Genomic DNA, 24,702 nt, shown 5'->3' on the forward strand with positions numbered 1-24,702 from the left:
TGAGCTGGTGCAGCCACTATGGAGAAGAGAATCGAGGCTCCTTTACAAACTAAAAAGAGAACTACCATATGATTGAATAACCCCATCCCTAGGCATATACCCAGAGAAAACCATAATTTGAAAACAACACATGAACTTCAGTGCTTACTGCAGCACTATTTACAACAGCCAGGAGATGGAAGCAACCTAAAATGTTCATCAAGAGAGAAACAGATAAAGACGATGTGGTATGTATACACGATGGAATACTACTCAGCCATAAAAAGGAATGGAACTGTGCCATTTGCAGAGACATGGATGGACCTAGAGACTGTCACACAGAGTGAAGTGAGTCAGAGACAGAAAAAAAAATTGTATATTAATGCATATATGTGAAATCTAGAAAAATGGTACAGATGATCTTATCAATATTTGCAGAGCATTAACAGAGAGACAGATGAAGTGAACAAACATATGGTTACCAAGGAGGTAAGGGGAGGTGAAATAAACTGGGAGATCGGGACTGACATATATACACTACTGATACTATGTATAAAATAGATAACTAACGAGAACCTACTGTATACCTCAGGGAACTCTACTCAGTGCTCTGTGGTGACCTAAATGGGAAGGAAATCCGAAAGAGAGGGGATATATGTAAACATATAGGTGATTCACTATGTTGCACAGCAGAAGCTAACATTTTAAAGCAACTGTACTCCAATAAAAATTAAAAAGAAAAAGACAGTAGCAGTCATTTCTCTACCAAACGACGTCTTGGACAAGGCTTACTCTCTTTTCAATAAGTCAATAAAAAATACTATGTACTACTTAAAAAGAAGTTGAAAATGTAAAAAAAAAAAACTCAGAAAACTGAGTTCCCTAAAGCAAGTTTCTCTCAATCCAGAATTTTTTTCCCTTTCTGTCGCCTCTGACCTCACCCTGTGCTCTCTGAACACCAATCCACCAGAGTCAGGTGACTACAGTGGCTGTTATGAAAATGCCTTTAATGCACTACAACTGCTGTTACAGGTCCATCACTAACGTACAAACTCAGGCTGTTTCTCCAGTGCGACATGAGCCCACAAACCCTGGAGGCACGGAGCACCTAGCCAGAGAACCATAAACCAGAGACATCCTGACTTCCCAGTCAGAGGAAGTGGTTAATCCCAGCTGCTGCTTTTTTCTCTTGGCCACACTGTGTGGCTTGCGGGCTCTTAGTTCCCCGACTAGCAAATGAACCTGGGCCCTCAGCAGTGAGACTGCCAAGTCTTAACCACTGCACCCCCAGTGAATTCCCAATCCTAACTTCTTCTGCTTTAGGATACCCTCAGCTCGAAGACCAAGCTGGCGTGGATCTGAGGGGCTTCTTTCCCCATGCTGCTCGGCATCCTGGAATAAACCCTTACTTTGTCATAAACTCCCGTTCTCAGAGTTTTGGCTTCTGTGCTGCAGGTACATTCCACACTTTGAGAAGCAGGATGAGATGACAGGTGTCTGCAAACCTGGCTGTGCATCAGAATCCCTGGGGCCAGTTACAAGACAGCTCCGTGGCCCTGCCATAGGGCAGGCTGAGTCCCACAACCTCACGACATTCTGTACGGCCAGGTAAGCCAGCAGCAGGAACAGCGAGGCACTAAGACTTGAGAACGTGGGCACGTGTTTCTCTCTAAGCATGAAGGAGAGAGAAGCAGGAAGACCTGCTTGGGGAAATGCTAGACTAGAGGCGCAGTTCTGTTGTATAATGGGAGAAAAGGACTAACTAGGAGGTGACCCATCTTTCCGGAGGCCCTGGCATTACCTGGCTCTGTGCCAGCCTTGGCGTAACCCTCCATGATCTCAGCCTTCAAGGAGCCTCTATTCTAGTTGAGAAATTAAGACAATAAACAAGCATGAATAGACAAATTTGTTTATCAAGATGTTAATCTGTGTTTTGTTCTTGTTATAGGAAAGGAAGGTTATTCTTTCCTTGTCCTTTCCAAAGGACCTAACAGAGCTGAAATCCATGTAAGAGCTCTTCTTTTACAAATTCAAAAATAATGAGCTGTGAAAACTGGAAGGCCATTCAGGCATATTCTGAAAGCTAGAAAGGCAATCAGTCTTGTATTTACCAAAAGGTGTCAAAGATTCAATCCACATTACTGACAGCAGTGATGCAAACGACTCTCGTGCACAGAAGTGAGGACTGTGGAGGGGAGTGAGCAGCTGGCCCACGCATGCACGGTGTTGATCTCCTTGACCTGGCTATCACATCTTACCAAATCCCTCATGAATAAATGAGTGAAATAATATCTGTGACCTGTGTTTGTTTTATATTTATACGAATCATGTTTTCACCTTTTAAGAAAATTGTTCTTAAACATGTTATATCCACTTATCTAAATTATATTTAATTCAAAGATGTTTATTTTTTAACAATGAGATAAAATTCCACATTAATAACTAAACACTAACATGCACTTAATTAATGTGCAGTCTGTAGCAAGACTAGATCATTGAGTGTGAGTTAATTTTATATTTTACTGTCAGTCTGCAGAGCATGAACTGTCCACAGGCTCACCTTTGGTGCACCGTCCTTCTGTATCCCTACGTCATTTGTGGCAATTCCTTTCACACTGCCATCTTCATGAAAAAGGACCTAAAACAAAAACACTTTTCATTATCACCTAGAGACTCGTAACTGTCTTGCAAAGAAACAACAAACGGCTTTTGATTTTTAGAAGGTGAACTTATTCTGTAGATTATATAGACACAGGCTTAAGAATGTTCAAGTAAAAATAAGAGATGTGCTTTTAAGATACTCCCTTCAAGATCAAACAGAACTCAACTCAAACAGCTTGAAATGGAGGAAATGTCCCAACCTGACGAGGAAGAATGGGAGAGCTACCGAGAGGACACCAAGGAGCTAGGAAGATGCAATGTTTCAGAGGTCAAGGGCATATGTACACAGCCTGGACTCAGGGCCTGTGACACACTGGACTGTCAGTTGGGGTCGCTGAGGACAGTGTCAGGAAAGCCTCTTCCCCAGTGAGCTCAGACCCCAAAACCAAACACTCGAATAAGACAAAACAGAGTGGGGCTGAAGACAGCCCGGGGGTGATTAAAACTTATTTCTGGACCACGAAGAAAGAGGGAAAACTGATCAAAAGTGTGATTGTGAAGATGAGAAGGAACAATTCTCTCTTTTACTCAGTTTCTGTTTCTTCCAGAGGAAGACACTCTTTGGACAGGAAAGAACTGGAACCTCGTGCCAGAAAGCATGCGAGTGAAAAGGTGAGATGAGAACCAGCAGCAATGCACATGGCACCTTGAAACAAACCCATGCCAGGAAGGGCTGTGGCCTGGACCTGTAGACGGCCTTGACAAACAGGAAACTGCAGAGCAGAGGAGAGCTGCTGGGGACTCTGAGAGTGAGTGTGTGTGTGTGTGTGTGTGTGAACCATGGATGCCACAAACCACCTACTTGTGGCTTGGACACTGACTCCCATTAAGAACAGTTTATTTGGGAGAAATGCAAACCCAAATCCACGTGTATGAACTGGGAACATAGAAACCAGTAGCAGGACGTGTAGTGCCGAGGCCCATGTGTTTTATTTGGCTTACATCTACTGTAATGGGAAAAACAAAGATGGTTTTAATTTCACTGGTGACAAAAAGGACAACTCCCTCTCCTATCCAGATTCTTTCAGCATTTCCTTTAGAAAACTTGACTGTAAATTCTTTCTGTCTCTCGTAGATATATGGGAATCATATAAAAAGCTAAGTAAGATTTCTGGTAGGTCAGCATCTTAGTGTTTCTTGGGTCCTCAGAGACACATCTGACATGTGACCACGGAGGATGGTGTCCAGTCTCCCTGTCTCTGGGGGATAGTCTGGGCTACGTGCCTGCCTCCACATTGTCACTTGCTGCCAGTCAAAAAGATATAGGACGCTTTATTTTTTCCTCTGGAGAAAGATGATTAACATGTATGTAATGGACGGTATCTGTCTGGCTGAGTAAAAGGTTGAGCTCCCTCCGTCTTGGCAATCACCCTAGCAGATGGCCTGTAACTGCACTGCAGTCTTGGTTTAATGCTCATTCAGTAATAAAACTGCTTCATTTTTGTTTATAATTTGTAGAGGTGAGTTTTTTCTGGTTTGGCTGGAGATTTTATTTTTAATAATTTCCCCAACAACAAGTAGTGAGACTCTATATAGTGAGATGTAGTTACCAGAGTTATTTTGAAGGAATTATTGGAAGCACAGTTTCTAGAATGAACATGGTAACCCTTGTTACCATGCTGTAACCAGGCTTCAAGTAGTTGATTCACTCTGGGTGGCAATGAGAATACTGCAGCAACTCAAAATATATAACATGGTGGTTGTCAGAATTGAGAATATTTAACCTGGAAAAAAAATCACCAGTGAAGGTGGGGCAGGAGAGCGGGCATAATAATTGGAAAGCTGTCCTTGGGGGAGGGCACAGATTTGTTCTACACACTGTAAGAAAATAAAGAAACGTCTACTCAATTTACAGAAGAAAGCATTACCAACAATCTGTACAGAGGCTTTTTTCATTCCAGGTTGACCAGAAACCTGATGTGGAAATACCAGGACTTCAAGTACTCTTTGGATTGATCCTGCTAAGATTTCTTCTGATCTTACAACTCTAATATCCTACGGCTTTTTGAAAATATTTATCTATTTACTTCTGTATCATTCTTGGTTTAGTTTCAAAAGAAAAAGTGACCACTTCCCATCAGCATTAGGAGGAGAGAGGCACAAACCTCGGCAGCTGCGTAGCCAGGGTACACCTCCACACCCAGGGCTTCCGCCTGCTCCCCCATCCAGCTCACCAGATGGCCCAGGCGCACGATGTAATTGCCGTGATTGTTCATCGGGAGACCTACAGACAGAGGCTGGATTCAGAAGTCTCACTTTTTAGTGGTAAGTTACAAAAACCTAAGTACTAAATTTAGAAATTCTAAGGTCTAATTTCTGCATTATATACACGCATCATCTTCTGGCCATAATTTCAATTTACTTCCTAATAATTTTGGTCTAGAGTTCAAACTGTTACATTGAAAACAACGTTACAGAGCTAAATCAGAAACTCCTGGTTGCTTTACAAGACTATCCCAATGCTGCTAGACTGGAAGACAAAAAAGCTCTGGGCTCTGGTCCTGCTTTCTTTTCCACAAGCTAGCTGTGTAATTTTGGGCAAGTCCTTAAGGTCTCTGGGCCTTTGCTTTCTCATCTGTAAAAGGAAAGGATTTAACCAGATAAAATGTAGTTCCTTCCAGCTGTGGAATTCTGTATGTCCACAATATTTATCATTCTTTACCTGGAAGAATTGGCACAGGAATTCTGTATTTCTCTGTTAAAATTCCAAATCTATCTTCTGTTACAGGAGTGTTGAGAGGGGCCTGGAAACAAGAGGAGGAGAGAAAAGGGTGTTTTGAGTTCATATCTGTAAGGGTAAACACAAAATAGTAAAATAATATGTCAAAAAGGAAAGAGAACTGTCTTCCTCACTTTTCTTCCATCACTTCCTTTGGAAAACCTGACACTGTAAATCCTTTGTCTCTTTGAGATGCATGGGAATCTTTTTAAAAACTAAACAAGCCAGTTTTCATCTCAGGACTGTCTTTCCTGGGGGACCTGGAGCCACCTTTGAGTGAACCTAAAGGAGGCTGGCCTCCTGTCTCCCTGCCTCTGTGGAGGTCAGGCTGGACACTGGCTCCAGTGCTCAATGGACACAGAAGAGAGGCTTTATTTTTCTTTGGATAAAGACAATTAACAGGTATGGAATGGATTGGATCTGCCTGGCTACATGAGGCTTTGATGTGAAAATTTTTTTCTATTAATATTAGAATTGCTATTTTGTCAATACTAATTAAATGATGCCTATTTCTGAAATACACTGAAGAGAGAAATTAGGCATAATTACAGCATGTCAAGTTTCAAGGAGTCTGCTACTTTAGAAGGAAGAGCATTGTCACTCGTGCAAAGCCCCAGGTCAGCACACCCAGCCTCAGCGCTCACCTCCCAGCCTCGGCGCTAACCTCATTCCATCTCAGCCTCTCTGCCAGTCCTGGTGAGGTGTCCTCCTGGATTCCCCGCCTGGGAGGCGACAGTGCCTGAGACAGCGCTTTTGCTTATGACTCCCGTGCCCCAGCCACGTTCTGTCTGTCAAATCCTCTCCTTTTCTGCTGCTCTTTGGAGCTCCTTTCTGTTTGCTAGATGGGGTGCTGCTCAGAATCACTGAATGAAGCCAATTTGACCTTTAGATTTACTTAGGTGAATTGTGTTTGTTAACAGTTTTCACAACTGTATATATAGAATACTTAGTATTCACAGATACTAAATATTCTAACCTTGAATACCTTGAATAGAAATAATATGGCTCATCTCACAGAAGAAAAAACTGAGATACGCAGAGTATAAGATTTTAACCAAGGTCATACAAACGATGAGCATAGTAAGACTAGCACTGGGTTCTCTGTATAGCTCGCCGGTGACATGTCTGCTTAGGTTATAAGTCTTACTAATGTATTTCTTTAGAAAATTAGATTAAATTACCCTCTTTGGCTTTAGGTATTAAAAAATAGGATAGTTATAGAAAATTTTATTAAGAACAATGATATAAACACCTATGGAGTAAGTTAGGAAATATCCTCAAAATCAAAAAGCTGTATTTTATTCAAAGACTTTCTCAAGATAATGTCTTCTCATAAATCCAGTACACAAACACAACATGTAGAAAGCATTATGTGAAAATGAGTTAATTTAAAAATTATTGACTATATTTGACGTTAGTCAATTTTTTTGGCCCTTTTAAAATTAAAAACCTATCTATAGTTACCCTCTAAGAGCTAGAACCAGGTGAAAAGGGTTCTCCACATTCCTTTCATCTGGACATAGCAATACAATCAAGATGAGACTTGGTATAAATAACAACTTTTCATACTCCCTTCTCCTTCCAGTCTGGGAACAGCTCTTGGAAAGCTCGTGGATCCAGGCACGCCCCTGAGAGGGTGTGAGCGCCTATCTGAGCAGCTTTCTCCACCAGACACACACGGATGTCCTTCTCATGCTGGGCGGCCAGCTGCTTGAGCCGTGCAGCCGCGGAGAGCCCCGCGGGACCGGCACCCACAATCACCACGTCTGCCTCCTCTGCAAACCGCTCCATGTTCACTCCTGGGAGTGAAGAGGATTTAAACATGCATGACAATTCTGGGATGACTATGACCTGATAAAATCACAAGGTTGGGTTATGAGTACTCACTATCCTTTATAGCATTATTATTTTTTTAAATAAACTTTTTGTTTTGTATTGGGGTATAGCTGATGAACAATCTGTGATAATTTCAGGTGAATAGCAAAGGGGCTCAGCCATACACATACACGTATCCATTCTTCCCCGAACTCCCCTCCCATACAGGCTGCCACAAGGCATTGAGCAGAGTTCTCTGAGCTATACAGTAGGTTCTTGTTGGTCACCCACTTTAAATATAGCAGTGTGTACATGACCATCCCAAACTCCCTATCTGTCCCCCCATTCTCCCCTCCCTGTCACACCCCCCCAAACATAAGTTCATTCTTTAAGCCTATGAGTTACAGCATTATGTATATAAATTGTCCCTCTGCTTCCTGCGAGAGCTATACTAAGTATATTATTGTTTCAGCAGAATGTTCTCTTAGGTTCTGTTTGAGGGCATTATCTTACTTCAGCTTCCATAAATCAACTTTTATTACTGAGATCTATTAGTGTAAGTTTGCAAATATTTGCTTATCTAAATATTAATATGTAACAGATTTGACAAAGTTATAAAATCTTAGGTGATTTTATGCTATCATGAAAGATATAATATCAATATTTACCTCCACAAAATGATACAAAGTTTCTAGAAAGATCTCAACAGTTTCACAGAAATGAAGACTTACCTTCCCATCGCTTGTCCTGATCCCGGGGATAGACAGTATAGTGGGTAGTAATTCGAGGTACAACAGAAGTTGAAGACCATCGTGTGGCACAAAGAGGTAGGTAATTTTTCTTAATTTTTATGGCATGAAAGCACTGGTAAACTGCACAAAAATTAGGAACAGTATTATTTTTTCAAATAGTTTTTCTCAGGAGTAGTTTGGAAAAAATTTTAAAGCGCACACACACACAAAATCTAGGACTGGGGATCTGATCTGTTTTCTGTTTGTTGTTGTTTAGTCACTTAGTCACGTCCAACTCTTTTGTGACCCCACAGACTGTAACCTGCCAGGCTCCTCTGTCCATGGGATTTCTCATGCAAGAATCCTGGAGTTTTCTGTTAATTAGCCCTAAAACCTTAAAGAATCACTCAACTGTTATAGGTTTGTTTCCTCATTCAAAAAAGTAAAGGGTTACCAGGTGATCACTAAGGTACCATCTTTTTTTTTTTTTTTTTTTTTTTTTAAGTCTTGCCACACAGCTTACAAGGTCTTAGCTCCCTGACAAGGGATTGAACCCAGGGCCACGGCAGTGAAAGTGCTGAGTCTTCACCACTGGATTGCCAGGAAACCTCCCCCCCCACTAAGGTAACTGTGTGAGTCCACATGATGCCTTCTCTTTGGAAACCTGTTTATCTTCTGGCCACATCAACACTGCAGACATTCAGTCAGTGAACAGTTAAAGCTACACTGCAGAGCCCTTAGCTGGGAGAGAACTGAAGCAGACTATCCTCTTTCCAAGGTAGACAATCCAGTTGGCTTTTCCTCATAATGCAATGTTCACAAACTAGAACATTTTAAAAGCTTCTTAATAAGCTAATCTATTCAATTTACCTTATGTCAAGCTTCACCTATAAATAGAATGACTGTATAATTTACCACCTAAACCAGATACTTGGAGAGCGCTACAGTGAAAGTGAAAGTCACTCAGTCATGTCCAACTCTTTGTGACCCCATGGACTATACAGTCCATGGAATTCTCCAGGCCAGAATACTGGACTGGGTAGCCTTTCCCTTCTCCAGGGGATCTTCCCATCCCGGATTGAAGCCAGGTCTCCCACATTGTGGGCAGATTCTTTACCAGCTGAACCACAGGGAAGCCCTTCATGGTCAGCACCAAGGGAGGTACTAATGGTTACCCTGGGACCACGAGGGCAAACTGTGCTTCAGGGTCGGCTTCATTTTAAATGAAGGAGACCCACCTTCCAACTGAGTTAATGTATATATTCTTTGAGTTAGCAAATAAGAATTTTATGGAAATAGACATGTGTGCCAAGATTTATCTGCAAGAATGTTCATTAAACTTGCATTGCCCTTAAACCTGCATCTCTCTCTCCTCCATGCCTTACCTGAAACCGAGCACAGCAGGCCTCACAGAAAGAGAGAACTAGTGAGGTGGGAACTGTCTCAGTTCCCAGCAAGAAGTTCTAAAGTCATCTGTGTTGTGTTGGACCTTTGTTCATTCACTTAGGTTACATTAAAGAGAGGTCTTTTCTCTTCACTTAGATGAATGCTTCCACCTGGATGATGAGGCTTTTCTCTCCCATCTTCTTAAGAGATATTCCTACTTTAAATATTAATACCCTCCTTTACTCCTGGATCTTCAATTTCTTACCCCCTTCTCTAGCACTCCTCTCCACAGTGATCCTTCCCTTAATAATAATAAAAATAAAAAGACAGAATCCTTCCTTGGCAATAGCCCTGAATGCTATCAAAACTTACATATGGAGCTATGGGAGTCTGTCATGGGAGAAGGAATAAAATCATCAAAGGAACAGAATAAAGAGTTCATAAAAAGGTAGAATACATATAAGGATTTGGTATATGATAAAGATACTTTTTCCGGAGAAGGCAATGGTACCCCACTCCAGTACTCTTGCCTGGAAAATCCCATGGGAGGAGGAGCCTGGTAGGCTGCAGTCCATGGGGTCTCGAAGAGTCGGACACGACTCAGCGACTTCACTTTCACTTTTCACTTTTATGCATTGGAGAAGGAAATGGCAACCCACTCCAGTGTTCTTGCCTGGAGAATCCCAGGGATGGCGGAGCCTGGTGGGCTGTCGTCTCTGGGGTCGCACAGAGTCGGACACGACTGAAGCGACTTAGCAGCAGCAGCAGCAGCAAAGATGCTTTTTCAAATCAGGAAGAAGAGATAGTTCTTCATTAAATGCTCAGATACTGGAAGAAAGTTAGCTTTTTCTTAATATCAAAATGAATTTCATTTGATCAATGATTTTAATAGAAAAAAGTGAAAGTATAAAGGATTACAGTGATAAATCCACAAATTATGAGTCTCTGCTTTTGAGTGTGGGCTGAACTTCAGAATCAGCTTCCAGTGAGTAGAGTGTGGCAAGGAAAATACTAAGTTTACAGTGGAGAACCATGACAGACACTCTGACCAAGTGATCAAGTTTACCATTACTGCAATAAGATATATTAGTATCACACGATGTGATGTGATGAGAAAAGCTCCTCACCTCTGTGGCACACCTCCCCCAAGTCTACAGCCTTGATCTAATTGTGAGAAATAACCAGACAAACTCAGATCAAGGGACATCCAACAAAATGCCTGCCCAGTGCACACTGAAGGTGTCAAGGTCATGAGACACAAGAAAAGAGAGAGGAAGTGCCACACTCAAGTAGACGTGACAGGAGAGGACGTGACAACTAAAGCAAGGTGGGGACCAGGCCTGGGTCCTGAACAGAAGAAGAATCTGGATAAAGGCCACAGTTTAGTTAACACTGTTGTCTCAGTGTTAATTTCTTTACATTTGATGATTATTTTATGGATACGAAGTTAAGCTGGATGAAGGATATAATATCTAGAATTCCTCATGCTATCAGAAAAGATTTTGAAAGAGTGTAAACGCTTGTGACCTTGGATCAGGCAATAGTTTCTTAGCTATGGCACCAAAGCACAAGCAACAAAAGAGAAAACAGATAAACTGTACTTCACCGAAATTAAAATCTTTTGTTTTCAAAAGATATCATCAAGAAAGAGAAAAGATAACTCATGGGAGGGGAGAAAATATGTGCAAATCATATCTCTGATAAGGGGCTTGTATCTAACATACACAAAGAACTCATTTCTAGTAATAAAAAGACAAATAACATGATTAAAAACACAAAGAACCTGAATAGCTGCTTCTCCAAAGGAGATAAACAAATACCCAATATGCACATGAAAAGATGCTCAATATCTTTAACCATCAGAGAAATACAAATCAAAACCACAATAAGATACCACTTGATATCCACTAGATGGTTATAATCAATAAGATAGATAACAACAACTGTGGGTGAGGATATGGAGAAACTGGAACCCTCCCCTACACTGCTGGTGAGAATGTAAATGGTGCAGCCACTCTGGAAAACAGTCAGTCGTTTCCTCAAAATGCTAAGCTTAATTTCCATGTAAATCACTCTTAAGTATATACTCAAGATCAAAGAAAACATGTCCATACAAAAACTTCTGCATGAATGTTCATAGGTACATTATTCACAGCAGCTCCAAAGTGGAAATGACCAAATGTCCATTAGTGAATGGACAAATAAAAAGTGATCCTGACATACTATTCAGCAACAGGAAGAAGTAAACATGGACAGACCTTGCAAACATTAAGTTAAAGTGACTAGAAGCCAGCCACAAAAAGACCACATTAGGGACTTCCCTGGTGGTCCACTGGCTAAGACTCCATGCTCCCCTTGCAGGGGGTCCAGATTCAATTCCTGGTCAGGGACCTAGATCCCATAATGCTGCAACTAAGAGTTCACATTCCACAATGAAAGCGTTCACATGCTGGAACTAAGGATCCTGCATGCCACAACTAAGACTCAGTGCAGTCAAATAAATCTATATTTTTAAAGACCACATATTATATGATTCTATGTATACAGAATATCCAGAATAGACTAATTTATAGCAATAGAAAATAAATTAGTTACCTAGGGCTGGAGAGTTGGGATTGATTTCTAACGGGTATGAGATTTCTTCCTGGGATGATGAAAATGTTCTATCACTGTGTGATGGTTGCAGAACTTTGTGGACATACTAAAAACCACTGAATGGTATACTTCAGATAATGTAATGATATGGTATATAAGTTACATCTCAGTAAAACTGTTATTATGGAAAAGACATTATGGGATTATGGGAAAAACACAATTTTTAGGAAGAAACTTGGATTTGGAAAAGTTTTTCTAACTATAGTTAAAAAAATCTCAAAAATCATAAAATCATTTAACTAAAATTGTAAACATCTATATGAACAAAAAATGACATAAATAGTGTCTTATTTGTATTCTCCAGTAGATAGCATACTCCTATTTAATTTTTGTGTGCTAAATCTTAGTGCTAGCCTATATATATGTATAAATATTTGTTGACTGAGTATCAGTCCTTTTTATATTCCTTTGTACCGGAGTACTTACTTATGACTGACTCATGCTATTATGAAACAGGTTAGTCCTGTTTTATTGTAATTCTCTGTGAAAAGGCAGGCTAGAGTCATAAATGAGAAGCATTAAAAGGCCAACAAGAGGGAAAGAAAAGCTAAGCCATAGGCTGGGAGGAAATATCTGCAGAAAACATAGCCGATAAAGGGCTGACATACAATATACACGAAAAACTCATTTATCGATAATTCAACAAGAAAGTAAACAGCTCAATTTAAAAACAGGCAAAAAGATCTGGACAGACACCTGGCCAAAACAGTTATTCATATGGAAAATAAGTACAGGAAAAGATGCTAAACACCCCGTTTCATTAGGGAATTGCAAATTAAAACAACTGCAAACTAAAACACCTATTAGAGTGGCCAAAACCCAGAACATGGAGAGCACCACTGAGGAGGTGGAGCAGCAGAACTCATTCATTACTTCTGGGAACGCAAAACGGTATAGACACCATGGAAGACAGTTTGGCAGTTTCTTACAAAGCTAAAAATACTCTTTCCCCCCCTCCTTTAAACTCTTTTATTAAGTAAATACTTTATGATCCAATGTAAGTATTAAAATAACACAATGCTGAATAAAAGGGAAAGTGAAAATGCCCCGTCTCAAAATGTTTCAAGAATAAATGAATGCAGGACTTCCCTGGTGGTCCAGGGGGTTAAGAATCTGCCTTGCAATGCAGGGATGTGGGTTCGATTCCTGGTTTGGGAACTAAGATCCCACATGCCGCAGAACAACTAAGCCCATGCCACACCTCCTGAGCCCATGTGCTACAACTACTGGAGTCCATACAAAACAACTCGAGGGCCTGCATGCCACAACTGAGCCCATGTGCCACAACTAGAGTCCATGCACCACAACCAAGATCTTGCCTGCAGTAACTAAGACCCTGCTGCTGCTGCTGCTGCTAAGTCACTTCAGTCGTGTCCGACTCTGTGCAACCCCACAGACGGCAGCCCACCAGGTTCCCCTGTCCCTGGGATTCTCCAGGCAAGAATACTGGAGTGGGCTGCCATTTCCTTCTCCAGTGCATGAAAGTGAAAAGTGAAAGTGAAGTCGCTCAGTCGTGTCCGACTCTTCGCAACCCCATGGACTGCAGCCTACCAGGCTCCTCCATCCATGGGATTTTCCAGGCAAGAGTCCTGGAGTGGGGTGCCATTGCCTTCTCCGGAGTAAGACCCTACATAGCCAAATAAATAAATCTGAAAAAAAAAGAAAAAATGAGGCCATGCTGTGGACCCCCTGCCAGCCCTTCCTCCACCTCTGCCTTCTCTAGACGACTCAGGCCCTCTGTCCCTGAGAGGAAGCCATATTCGGTCTCCTTCGAGGGCCCGAGGTGCAGCCATGGCAGACAGTGGGGACACCCATGTGATGGGCAGTGGCAGTGCGGGCCAGGCCTCCACAGGAGCCGCGATGGCACGATGGGCGCTGTTGGGAGCGGTGGCCCCATCAGCCCGGCCTCAGTGCCTCTCTGGGACCTCACACTCATCATGCTCGTCTTGGAGCAGTTCAAGAACCAGGACCTATTTGACAGCTTCTGCCAGGCCTGCCTGGCCCAGATGGACATCAAGCCAGCTTACCAAAACCAGAGGCAGAAAGTGGATAATTTTGTTGTCAACACATCTGGATAAGCAGGAATGGAATCCTTCTATGAACAAAAACCAGCTGTAAAATGGTCTGAGGCAGAGTGTGGTTTAGTCAGGGATGTTGGAAGCTGGAGTGGACAGAATTCCTTCTGAGGTGGTGGATCTCAAACTAACTCATATCTTCTGGCCACAAACAGAATGAGCAATTCATGAATTCCTGGCAGCCTAGAAAAAAGAAGTTGTTCCAGCGCTGCCCGCCGCCCCCCACCAATCCCCCTGAGCCTGGAGGCCAAGACCCTCCAGCTCCACCCCAGAAGGCTTCTCTAGAACATGCCTGACACATTTTGGAAGCTCCTTTGAATTAATGGTGAAGAACTGGATTCAATTACTTCATTCAACTTCAGAATGAAGACAAGCCAAGGTCCTCACTGACTTCAGAGTTCAATGCTGACTGTGGGGTGTTCAGACAGGACAGGGAACAAGCAGGGCTGTAGGAAAGTGACTGTGTGGGCCCCCGCATGGTGCTGCCATCTGGCCAGCCTGTCCTAGGGGATGACACCCAGCAGACACTACAGCTATATTAAGAAACACCACATCATCTTGGGGGTTGTCCTGAAAGTAACCTTCGTTACTTAAGAGACTGTGTAAGCAGAAGCTACCATGAATTAACACAATGATTCTCAAAGATGCAGTTTAAAAGAATGACAGTAAAGGTTGGCCAGGAGTAGGTATTTGACAATGCTTATTTGATACTGTTTCTCAAAGTTGCAAATCAGAGTGTACAAGCTATTAGCACCAGATAGCTGTAAGATTGTTGCCACCCTCTTTACATAACTCTTGTAGCTTCTGCTTCCTTTCCACTGCAAAAGGGGTCAAAACATGGGACCCTCGAATGGCTGAGGAAATGCAGAGCTGGGTGTAGGGAAAAACATTTGCAGACTCTCTGTCCAGGGCTTCTTCCTATCCTGCAAGGGCTAGGAAGTCTTGGTGTGTTTATTTTATTCTCCTGTTTGTGTTTTTTAGAGGGTGAATAAGTGGCTTAAGTTTTATATTAAATCATTTGATACTCTGAAAAAAATAAATGAATATAAGATAAATTATATATTCTTTAGAAGAGCATACAGGATCTCTTACTATCTGAACCCAGTTTATCTTTTGAAACTATTTCCCAGCATTAATCTATTAAACACATTCCCAAATATTGCATTTTTTTCACACCACTGGGCCCTTTGCTTCGTATTTTGCTGTTTTTCTTAAAAATTATTATTATGGTCAAATATACATAAAATAGGGTTTATTATCTTAACCATTCTTAAGTGGACAGCTTGTTATTTTCTCTGTCTGGAATATTAAGAAAAAAAAAATTTTTTTTTTGGCTGGGCAGCAAGGCATGTGGGATCCTAGATCCCAGACCAGAGATGGAACCTGTGCCCCCTGCAGTGGAAACGAAGAGCTTTAACCACTGAACTGTCAGGAAATCCCCTCTTTGCCGGGAATTTTCCTTCAGTTTTCTATACTGGTTAAACTTCCTTTGGAAATTTTGAAAATTTTTCTTGATAGTTCTAACCCCCTCCTTGCTCTTGTAACACATTGTACAGGATTGTCTTATCTGTCTCCTCTCAGCTTGTGGATTCCTCAAAGGCAGAGAGGGTCTGATTTATCCTGAAAACCTAGTGCCCGTTACAGGGGCTGAGCAAAGAAAGTGCTCCATCAGCTCTTCCTACACTCCTCTGCATCTCTGATACTTGCTTCTGAAGCTAAACATACTCTTAACACAGGATCCAGCAATTCCTATTGCATCTGGCATTCACCAAAATGAGTTGAAAATTAACATCCATACAAAAATCCACAAACAAGATGAACAAACTCTAGAGATCTACTGTACAACACTGTACCTATAGTCAATAACATACATTTAAAATTTTGTCCAAAGTGTGTATGTCATGTTGTGTTCTTATCACAATAAAATATACAGAATTTAAAAGATTCACCTGAATGTTTATAGCATATAACATAACTACCGAAACTATCGTAACTATCGAAACTGGGGAGATGTCCTTTAATAGGTGAGTGGATCAACAGACTGTGGTGCACCCATACAATGGAATGTTAATCAGTGCTAAAAAGAAATGAAGAGACACTGGAGGAAATGAAAATGCATACTGAAAATGCTACACCCTTTATGATTCCAACTCTATGAATTCTGGAAAAAGGACGGTAAAAGAGCAGGTCAGGTGTTCAGAAAGAGGGAGGAAGGGATCAATATGTGGAAAAAGGGGATCTGTGGGGCAGCAAGGCTATTCTGTATGATAATGTTATTAATGGAGGATATGTGTTATTACACATTTGTCAAAACCCACAGAATGTAGGACACACAGAGTGAACCTGATATAAACTCTGAACTTTAATGTATCAATACTGGCTCCCCAAGTGTGACCCATGTACCACACTAACGCAAGATGTTAGCAGGGAATGGGAGAAAGTTAGAAGGAAACTCTGTGTACTTTCTGCTTGTTTTTTTTTTTTAATTTAAAGCTGCTAAAAGAAATAACATTTATTAACTGAAGAAACAAACAAAAAAGACAACACAGAATAAGGTAGCAGCTAAGAGAGTTCCAGAAAAACATCCATTTCTGCTTTATTGACTATGTCAAAGCCTTTGACTGTGTGGATCACAAGAAACTGTGGGAAATTCTGAAAGAGATGGGAATACCAGACCACCTGACCTGCCTCTTGAGAAACCTGTATTTAGGTCAGGAAGCAACAGTTAGAACTGGACATGGAACAACAGATTTGTTCCAAATAGGAAAAGGAGTACGTCAAGGCTGTATATTGTCATCCTGCTTATCTAACTTCTATGCAGAGTACATCGTGAGAAACGCTGGGCTGGAAGAAGCACAAGCTGGAATCAAGATTGACAGGAGAAATATCAATAACCTCAGATATGCAGATGATACCACCCTTATGGCAGAAAGTGAAGAGGAACTAAAAAGCCTCTTGATGAAAGTGAAAGAGGAGAGTGAAAAGTTGGCTTAAAGCTCAACGTTCAGAGAACGAAGATCATGGCATCCGGTCCCATCACTTCATGGGAAATAGATGGGGAAACAGTGGAAACAGTGTCAGACTTTATTTTCCTGGGCTCCAAAATCACTGCAGATGGTGACTGCAGCCATGAAATTAAAAGACGCTTACTCCTTGGAAGGAAAGTTATGACCAACCTAGATAGCATATTCAAAAACAGAGACATTACTTTGCCAATAAAGGTTCATCTAGTCAAGGCTACGGTTTTTCCTGTGGTCATGTATGGATGTAAGAGTTGGACTGTGAAGAAGGCTGACCACTGAAGAATTGATACTTTTGAACTGTGGTGTCGGAGAAGACTCTTGAGAGTCCCTTGGACTGCACGGAGATCCAACCAGTCCATTCTGAAGGAGATCAGCCCTGGGATTTCTTTGGAAGGAATGATGCTAAAGCTGAAACTCCAGTACTTTGGCCACCTCATGTGAAGAGCTGACTCATTGGAAAAGACTGTGATGCTGGGAGGGATTGGGGGCAGGAGGAGAAGGGGACAACAGAGGATGAGATGGCTGGATGGCATCACTGACTCGATGGACGTGAGTCTGAGTGAACTCCGGGAGTTGGTGATGGACAGGGAGGCCTGGCGTGCTGCGATTCAGGGGGTCACAAAGAGTCGGACACAACTGAGCGACTGAACTGAACTGAACTGAACTGAAGTGAACAGACTCTGGAGTTTGTCTAGACTGTGTTTGAATTCAGCAAGTTATGAACTCTCCCCACTTCATCAGCTCTGAGGTTTATTGTCAACCTTTGTCTAGAAAATACTATTGTGCAGGACCCAGTACGTCTCACACAAAGCAAGTGACTAATACACATCTGTTAACCTGACAGGTACCCTCCTAATTACAAGTGACTAATACACATTTGTTAACCTGGTAGGTACCTTCGTAATTACAATTTTAACTCATCCAGCAATCTGCAAATCTCTGGTTTATTTTCCTAAAACTAATTCCTGGATTATAATGATAACGATGAGGCCTTTCTCAGTTTTTGTCTCTTATAGTGAAGCATCTGTCTGCATGTGAAGGAGTTTCTAAACATGGAACAAAAAGAGTAAATCTCAACAAAGGGTTTTGTATTTTGGATTTGGAGTATATAATAAAATTTATATTTTCATGGGCATATAGAACAGTTATGAATTTTCAATTTTATTACCACATGGTACTCTTTTATGACTTTATGAGACCTGTGGGACAGCTACAATCCTCATTTACAACAGAAAGAGAGAAATTCAGATGACCCCAGTTAACCCAGTCTCTATCCTTCCAACACCAGTCAAACTCTGAGGCTACAACTGGACTTGACCTTGTCTCTGAAGTTATAGGACCTGAAACTAGCTGTTTCCTTCCTCCCTCCCTTCTTCCTCTCGCTTTCCTTCTTTTCTGATTAAAAGGAGATGTCGGCCTGGCAAAGGCTAATTATTTATATTCTTAAGCACTCAACTGCATAACTGATTTATTTTTACGCTTTATGCTTTCCAATAAAATGAATTTTTTAAAAAGTAAAACCTAGCATCAGACAATTAGATTATGATGAACGCAGGAGGGGAAGGGGTTTGAAGCACTGAACCCTAAAGCCTCTTAAACACTAGAAATCTGTTTTCTGAGAGTCACTCTTTTATTAAAAAAAAAAGTCAAGGTATTAATTTTCTCTACTTGCAAACAGCATACTAAAAACTGTAATATTGGGAATAACTTTTTAAAATCTACGTATCCCTTCACCTTTACTAAATCTTAAAAAAAAAAAAAAGGCAAATAAAGATATTATAAGAGAGCTCAGTTCCAGAATTCAAATAGAGTATTATCATCATTTAAAAGAATACTTACTTATTTATTACAAAAATACATTTTTTTGATGCATTGTAATTAAGCATACAGAAGTTATCATTTGCTTTAGAAATCTGATGGTTTGGTCCCAGACAAAACTGTAATTCCATTGCTATATAGCTAATAATTTTCTTAAAAATATCTGGAACTGGGTAGTCTAATTTCCTTCAGGGGGTTAAAGAAAGTCACAACCTTTACTCCTTTTTTGAATACAAATCTGACACTTAACTTTAGAGATTTAAACACTTAGATACCTTGGCTAAATTTTGGTAGAGAAGTGAGGTCAAAAAGTTCAGCGAACTCATGATATCACCATACAAAATCACACTGATGGCAATTCTATGTCCATTTCTTTGATGTCTGTAGTCCTAACACCAGGCCATGAAAACAGCAATGATTTAGCTGCTGCTGCTGCTGCTGCTGTTAAGTCGCTTCAGTAGTGTCTGACTCTCTGCAACCCCATAGATGGCAGCCCACCAGGCTCCTCTGTCCATGGGATTCTCCAGGCAAGAATACTGGAGTGGGTTGCCATTTCCTTCTCCAATGCATGCATGCACGCTAAGTCGATTCAGTTGTGTCCGACTCTGTGCGACCCTATGGACAGCAGCCCACCAGGCTCCTCTGATCACAGGATTCTCTAGGCAAGAATACTGGAGTGGGTTGCCCTTTCCATCTCCAGCAATGATTTAGAGACCTAATGAAAATAGAAACAGTAATTCTGGTGGGATCTGGATAGCACCTGACCCAAGAATGATTTCAATTAAATTAAGAGGAGGGCAGATTGCATCTGATTACTCTGAAATTTTGATAAACATAAAGCATATTGTGGACAAAAAATGTCACCTGCTAATTTCAGTAAATGAAAGATGTTGTGGCCATCAAGCGATCAGCCATAGCAGCTGCCTCCAACAGTACAACCCTGAGGGGATTCAGAATGGAGAAAAGCAAGGTGCTGGCCCTAGATAGTAAAGATGCTTGTCAAAGGAATAACTGCAACGAGCCCAGACTCTCGCATCTTCCCATACAGAGAAAAGTGCTAAATTCATTAATTTGAGATGTCTAGTTTTCTCTAATTAGTAACCTTTTGATGTTCCAGCTACCTGTTTTTTCTGTTTTCACTTCCCCAGCCCTAAACTCCTGTATATCCTGGCTATTCCCCTAACTCTCTGAAACAGTCCTTCAGAGCTATCTCAGAGGCTGTCTCCTGGGTTTAAGTCCTCAGCATTTCTGTTGATCATATCAGGCTTCCCTCATGGTTCAGTGGTAAAGAATCTGACTGCCAATGCAGGAGATGTGGGTTCAATCCCTGAGTCAGGAAGATAACCCTGGAGAAGGAAACGGCAACCCAATCCAGTATTCTTGCCTGGGAAACCCCATGGACAGAGGAGCCTGGTGGGCTACAGCCCATGGGGTTGCAAAGAGTCAGATATGACTTAGCAACTGAGCATGCACTCATGTCTGTTGAATAAAACATAACTCTCAACTTTTAGGTTTTGCCCTTCACCCCACACACCTCACTAGTTGACCTGACTAGTTGGTGACCACAAAAGGACCTAGATCTGACTCCTCTCCTTCAACCTGAACCCTACGAGGAACGAGAGCCTTGGTACCAGTAGTGGCCTCTTCTGCTCACCCACCTCCTTGGAGAGTCAAGATGAATCCAGGTGACTCTTTCCTGGTTCTAGGAGCTCCAGATTATTGGTTGATGATTCTGAGTTTTATCTGGAGAAGTATAATAGGTACCTAGCTCCCCAGTTTGCAGATGTTGAGTTGAAAGCTCCCTGGCTGAAAGACACTGAGTGGACTGGGTGATTAAGTGAGAGGCTGGCCTAATATCTTTGCCTCCAATTAACATTCCAGCTAGGTTTATCTACATACAAAACTTACACTTCCAAGTATTTACTTAATTGGGAATTATAGGAAATCATGCCTTAAAAATGACTAAGATGGGGTTGTTTCATTGTGTACAGAGTTAAGTCAGAGAAAGCCAGCTTGATAAAACATCTTTTCAGAATTCCCTTAAAGAAATAAAAGTCCTCTAGGAGGAACTTGCATTTCTCTTTCTGTGTCTTTGCCTACTTGCCTAAATGCCTACTTGATCTTTGGTGTTGTATGGGGATGTATGTGTGTGTGTCCTGAAAGTTGGTCTCGGCCATCCAGAAGGTACACATATGTGGTACATCTGTCAGCCAATAGAACAGACTGAGATTCTGCACAGTCTGTTGTCCACTGTGCCAACTCTCAGGGACTTTGCAATCTTAATCTTTATTGTGTCAGCCTTCATTTTCTTAGACTATTTTGGGGAGTAAAGCTTCTGGATCTTGTTTAGGTGGCATTCTCCACACTCTCTTGTGGGGAAGCCTCTTGCATCTTATATGTTTGAGTCACTTTTAACATATAGCTCTTTAAGGGCCAGATGATGATCTTTTAATTGGAAAAACTTTTAAATTGGTAAATTTTTAGAGCGCTCTCATAACAAGCACTGTTTTAATGGTACCCATGAAAAAAGCAAATTAGAGGGTGGGAAAACACATATAATGATTAACCTAAGAACTCCTTTAAAACAAACAAAGAACAAAAGTTTGGGAAGACTTATTTTTGGTCTCTGCTTCCCCCTCAATGGGTCTTATAGATGCTAATAAAAGCATTAGAATAATTAATGTTAAGATGAAAGTTAAAAAAAAAAAAACTGAAGGGGAAGTCTACAGACTTCTTCCCAACAAGGTGAAAATTTTTAAGGTACTTGTTTCCCAAAATAAAGAAATCTATAGATGGTTATTGATAAATGGGATAAATAAGACAGATGTTAATGGGATTAAAGCAAAAGGATTTGATGCAACACTAAGTAAAGATGGATGAGCCAAAGGGACCCTGTTGGTTCCCAATATTAATGAGCCCCAAACAAGTCTGCTGTATTTACCGAGTTTAAAAAATATATACCCTTAAAAGGCTGGGGAAAAAAATATACTTAGCTACACAGAAGAACTGTACAAAAAAGATCTTCACGACCCAGAACATCCTGGAATGTGAAGTCAAGTGGGCCTTAGAAAGCATCACTACGAACAAAGCTAGTGGAGGTGATGGAATTCCAATTGAGTTATTTCAAATCCTGAAACATGATGTTATGAAAGTGCTGCACTCAATATATCAGCAAATTTGGAAAACTCAGCAGTGGCCACAGGACTGGAAAAGGTCAGTTTTCATTCCAATCCCAAAGAAAGGCAATACCAAAGTATGCTCAAACTACTGCACAATTGCACTCATCTCACACACTAGTAGAGTAATGCTCAAAATTCTCCAAGCCAGGCTTCAGCAATATGTGAACCGTGAACTTCCAGATGTTCAAGCTGGTTTTAGAAAAGGCAGAGGAACCAGAGATCAAATTGCCAACATCCGCTGGGTCATGGAAAAAGCAAGAGAGTTCCAGAAAAACATCTATTTCTGCTTTATTGACTATGCCAAAGCCTTTGACTGTGTGGATCACAAGAAACTGTGGAAAATTCTGAAAGAGATGGGAATACCAGACCACCTGACCTGCCTCTTGAGAAACCTGTATTTAGGTCAGGAAGCAACAGTTAGAACTGGACATGGAACAACAGACTGGTTCCAAATAGGAAAAGGAGTACGTCAAGGCTGAACATTGTCACCCTGCTTCTTTAACTTATATGCAGAGTACATCGTGAGAAACGGTGGGCTGGAAGAAGCACAAGCTGGAATCAAGATTGCCAGGAGAAATATCAATAACCTCAGATATGCAGATGACACCACCCTTATGGCAGAAAGTGAAGAGGAACTAAAAAGCCTCTTGATGAAAGTGAAAGAGGAGAGTGAAAAAGTTGACTGAAAGCTCAACATTCAGAAAACGAAGATCATGGCATCTGGTCCCATCACTTCATGGGAAATAGATGGGGAAACAGTGGAAACAGTGTCAGACTTTATTTTTGGGGGCTCCAAAATCACTGCAGATGGTGACTGCAGCCATGAAATTAAAAGACACTTACTCCTTGGAAGGAAAGTTATGACCAACCTAGAGATTAAAAAGCAGAGACATTACTTTGCCAACAAAGGTCCGTCTAGTCAAGGCTATGGTTTTTCCTGTGGTCATGCATGGATGTGAGAGTTGGACTGTGAAGAAGGCTGAACACCGAAAATCGATGCTTTTGAACTGTGGTGTTGGAGAAGACTCTTGAGAGTCCCTTGGACTGCACGGAGATCCAACCAGTCCATTTTGAAGCAGATCAGCCCTGGGATTTCTTTGGAAGGAATGATGCTAAAGCCGAAACTCCAGTACTTTGGCCACCTCATGCGAAGAGTTGACTCATTGGAAAAGACTGTGATGCTGGGAGGGATTGGGGGCAGGAGGAGAAGGGGACAACAGAGGATGAGATGGCTGGATGGCATCGCCGACTCGATGGACGTGGTGAACTCCGGGAGTTGGTGATGGACAGGGAGGCCTGGCGTGCTGCGACTCATGGGGTCGCAAAGAGTCGGACACGACTGAGCAACTGAACTGAACTGAACTTGTCAGGTTGTCAGGTTCAGTTCAGTTCAGTTCAGTTGCTCAGTGTGTCCGACTCTTTGCGACCCCATGAATCGCAGCACGCCAGGCCTCCCTGTCCATCACCAACTCCCGGAGTTCACCGAGACTCACGTCCATCGAGTCGGCGATGCCATCCAGCCATCTCATCCTCTGTCGTCCCCTTCTCCTCCTGCCCCCAATCCCTCCCAGCATCACAGTCTTTTCCAATGAGTCAACTCTTCGCATGAGGTGGCCAAAGTACTGGAGTTTCAGCTTTAGCATCATTCCTTCCAAAGAAATCCCAGGGCTGATCTCCTTCAGAATGGACTGGTTGGATCTCCGTGCAGTCCAAGGGACTCTCAAGAGTCTTCTCCAACACCACAGTTCAAAAGCATCGATTTTCGGTGTTCAGCCTTCTTCACAGTCCAACTCTCACATCCATACATGACCACAGGAAAAACCATAGCCTTGACTAGACGGACCTTTGTTGGCAAAGTAATGTCTCTGCTTTTTAATCTCTAGGTTGGTCATAACTTTCCTTCCAAGGAGTAAGTGTCTTTTAATTTCATGGCTGCAGTCACCATCTGCAGTGATTTTGGAGCCCCCAAAAATAAAGTCTGACACTGTTTCCACTGTTTCCCCATCTATTTCCCATGAAGTGATGGGACCAGATGCCATGATCTTCGTTTTCTGAATGTTGAGCTTTCAGTCAACTTTTTCACTCTCCTCTTTCACTTTCATCAAGAGGCTTTTTAGTTCCTCTTCACTTTCTGCCATAAGGGTGGTGTCATCTGCATATCTGAGGTTATTGATATTTCTCCTGGCAATCTTGATTCCAGCTTGTGCTTCTTCCAGCCCACCGTTTCTCACGATGTACTCTGCATATAAGTTGAATAAGCAGGGTGACAATGTTCAGCCTTGACGTACTCCTTTTCCTATTTGGAACCAGTCTGTTGTTCCATGTCCAGTTCTAACTGTTGCTTCCTGACCTAAATACAGGTTTCTCAAGAGGCAGGTCAGGTGGTCTGGTATTCCCATCTCTTTCAGAATTTTCCACAGTTTCTTGTGATCCACACAGTCAAAGGCTTTGGCATAGTCAATAAAGCAGAAATAGATGTTTTTCTGGAACTCTCTTGCTTTTTCCATGACCCAGCGGATGTTGGCAATTTGATCTCTGGTTCCTCTGCCTTTTCTAAAACCAGCTTGAACATCTGGAAGTTCACGGTTCACGTATTGCTGAAGCTTGGCTTGAAGAATTTTGAGCATTACTTTACTAGCGTGTGAGATGAGTGCAATTGTG

General features: G+C 41.7%; 1 protein-coding gene and 1 pseudogene across 2 annotated transcripts in view; one reads left to right on the forward strand and one right to left on the reverse strand.

The window, feature by feature from the left end:
- Positions 1–24,702, reverse strand: part of ETFDH (electron transfer flavoprotein dehydrogenase) — a 44,267-nt gene that overhangs the window by 14,580 nt on the left and 4,985 nt on the right. For both annotated transcript variants that reach the window (XM_055550999.1, XM_055551000.1), the window contains exons 2-6: positions 7,906–8,046; positions 6,929–7,158; positions 5,303–5,384; positions 4,746–4,864; positions 2,540–2,617 (exon numbers count right to left, since the gene is read on the reverse strand). In XM_055550999.1, coding sequence (XP_055406974.1) covers positions 2,540–2,617; positions 4,746–4,864; positions 5,303–5,384; positions 6,929–7,158; positions 7,906–8,046 — 650 coding nt within the window. The remainder of the gene's footprint in view (positions 1–2,539; positions 2,618–4,745; positions 4,865–5,302; positions 5,385–6,928; positions 7,159–7,905; positions 8,047–24,702) is intronic.
- On the forward strand, positions 13,738–14,317 carry LOC129630273 (biorientation of chromosomes in cell division protein 1-like; annotated as a pseudogene).

Source organism: Bubalus kerabau, chromosome 16 (genome assembly GCF_029407905.1).
Source record: "Bubalus kerabau isolate K-KA32 ecotype Philippines breed swamp buffalo chromosome 16, PCC_UOA_SB_1v2, whole genome shotgun sequence".
In the NCBI taxonomy this organism is placed as follows: domain Eukaryota; kingdom Metazoa; phylum Chordata; class Mammalia; order Artiodactyla; family Bovidae; genus Bubalus; species Bubalus kerabau.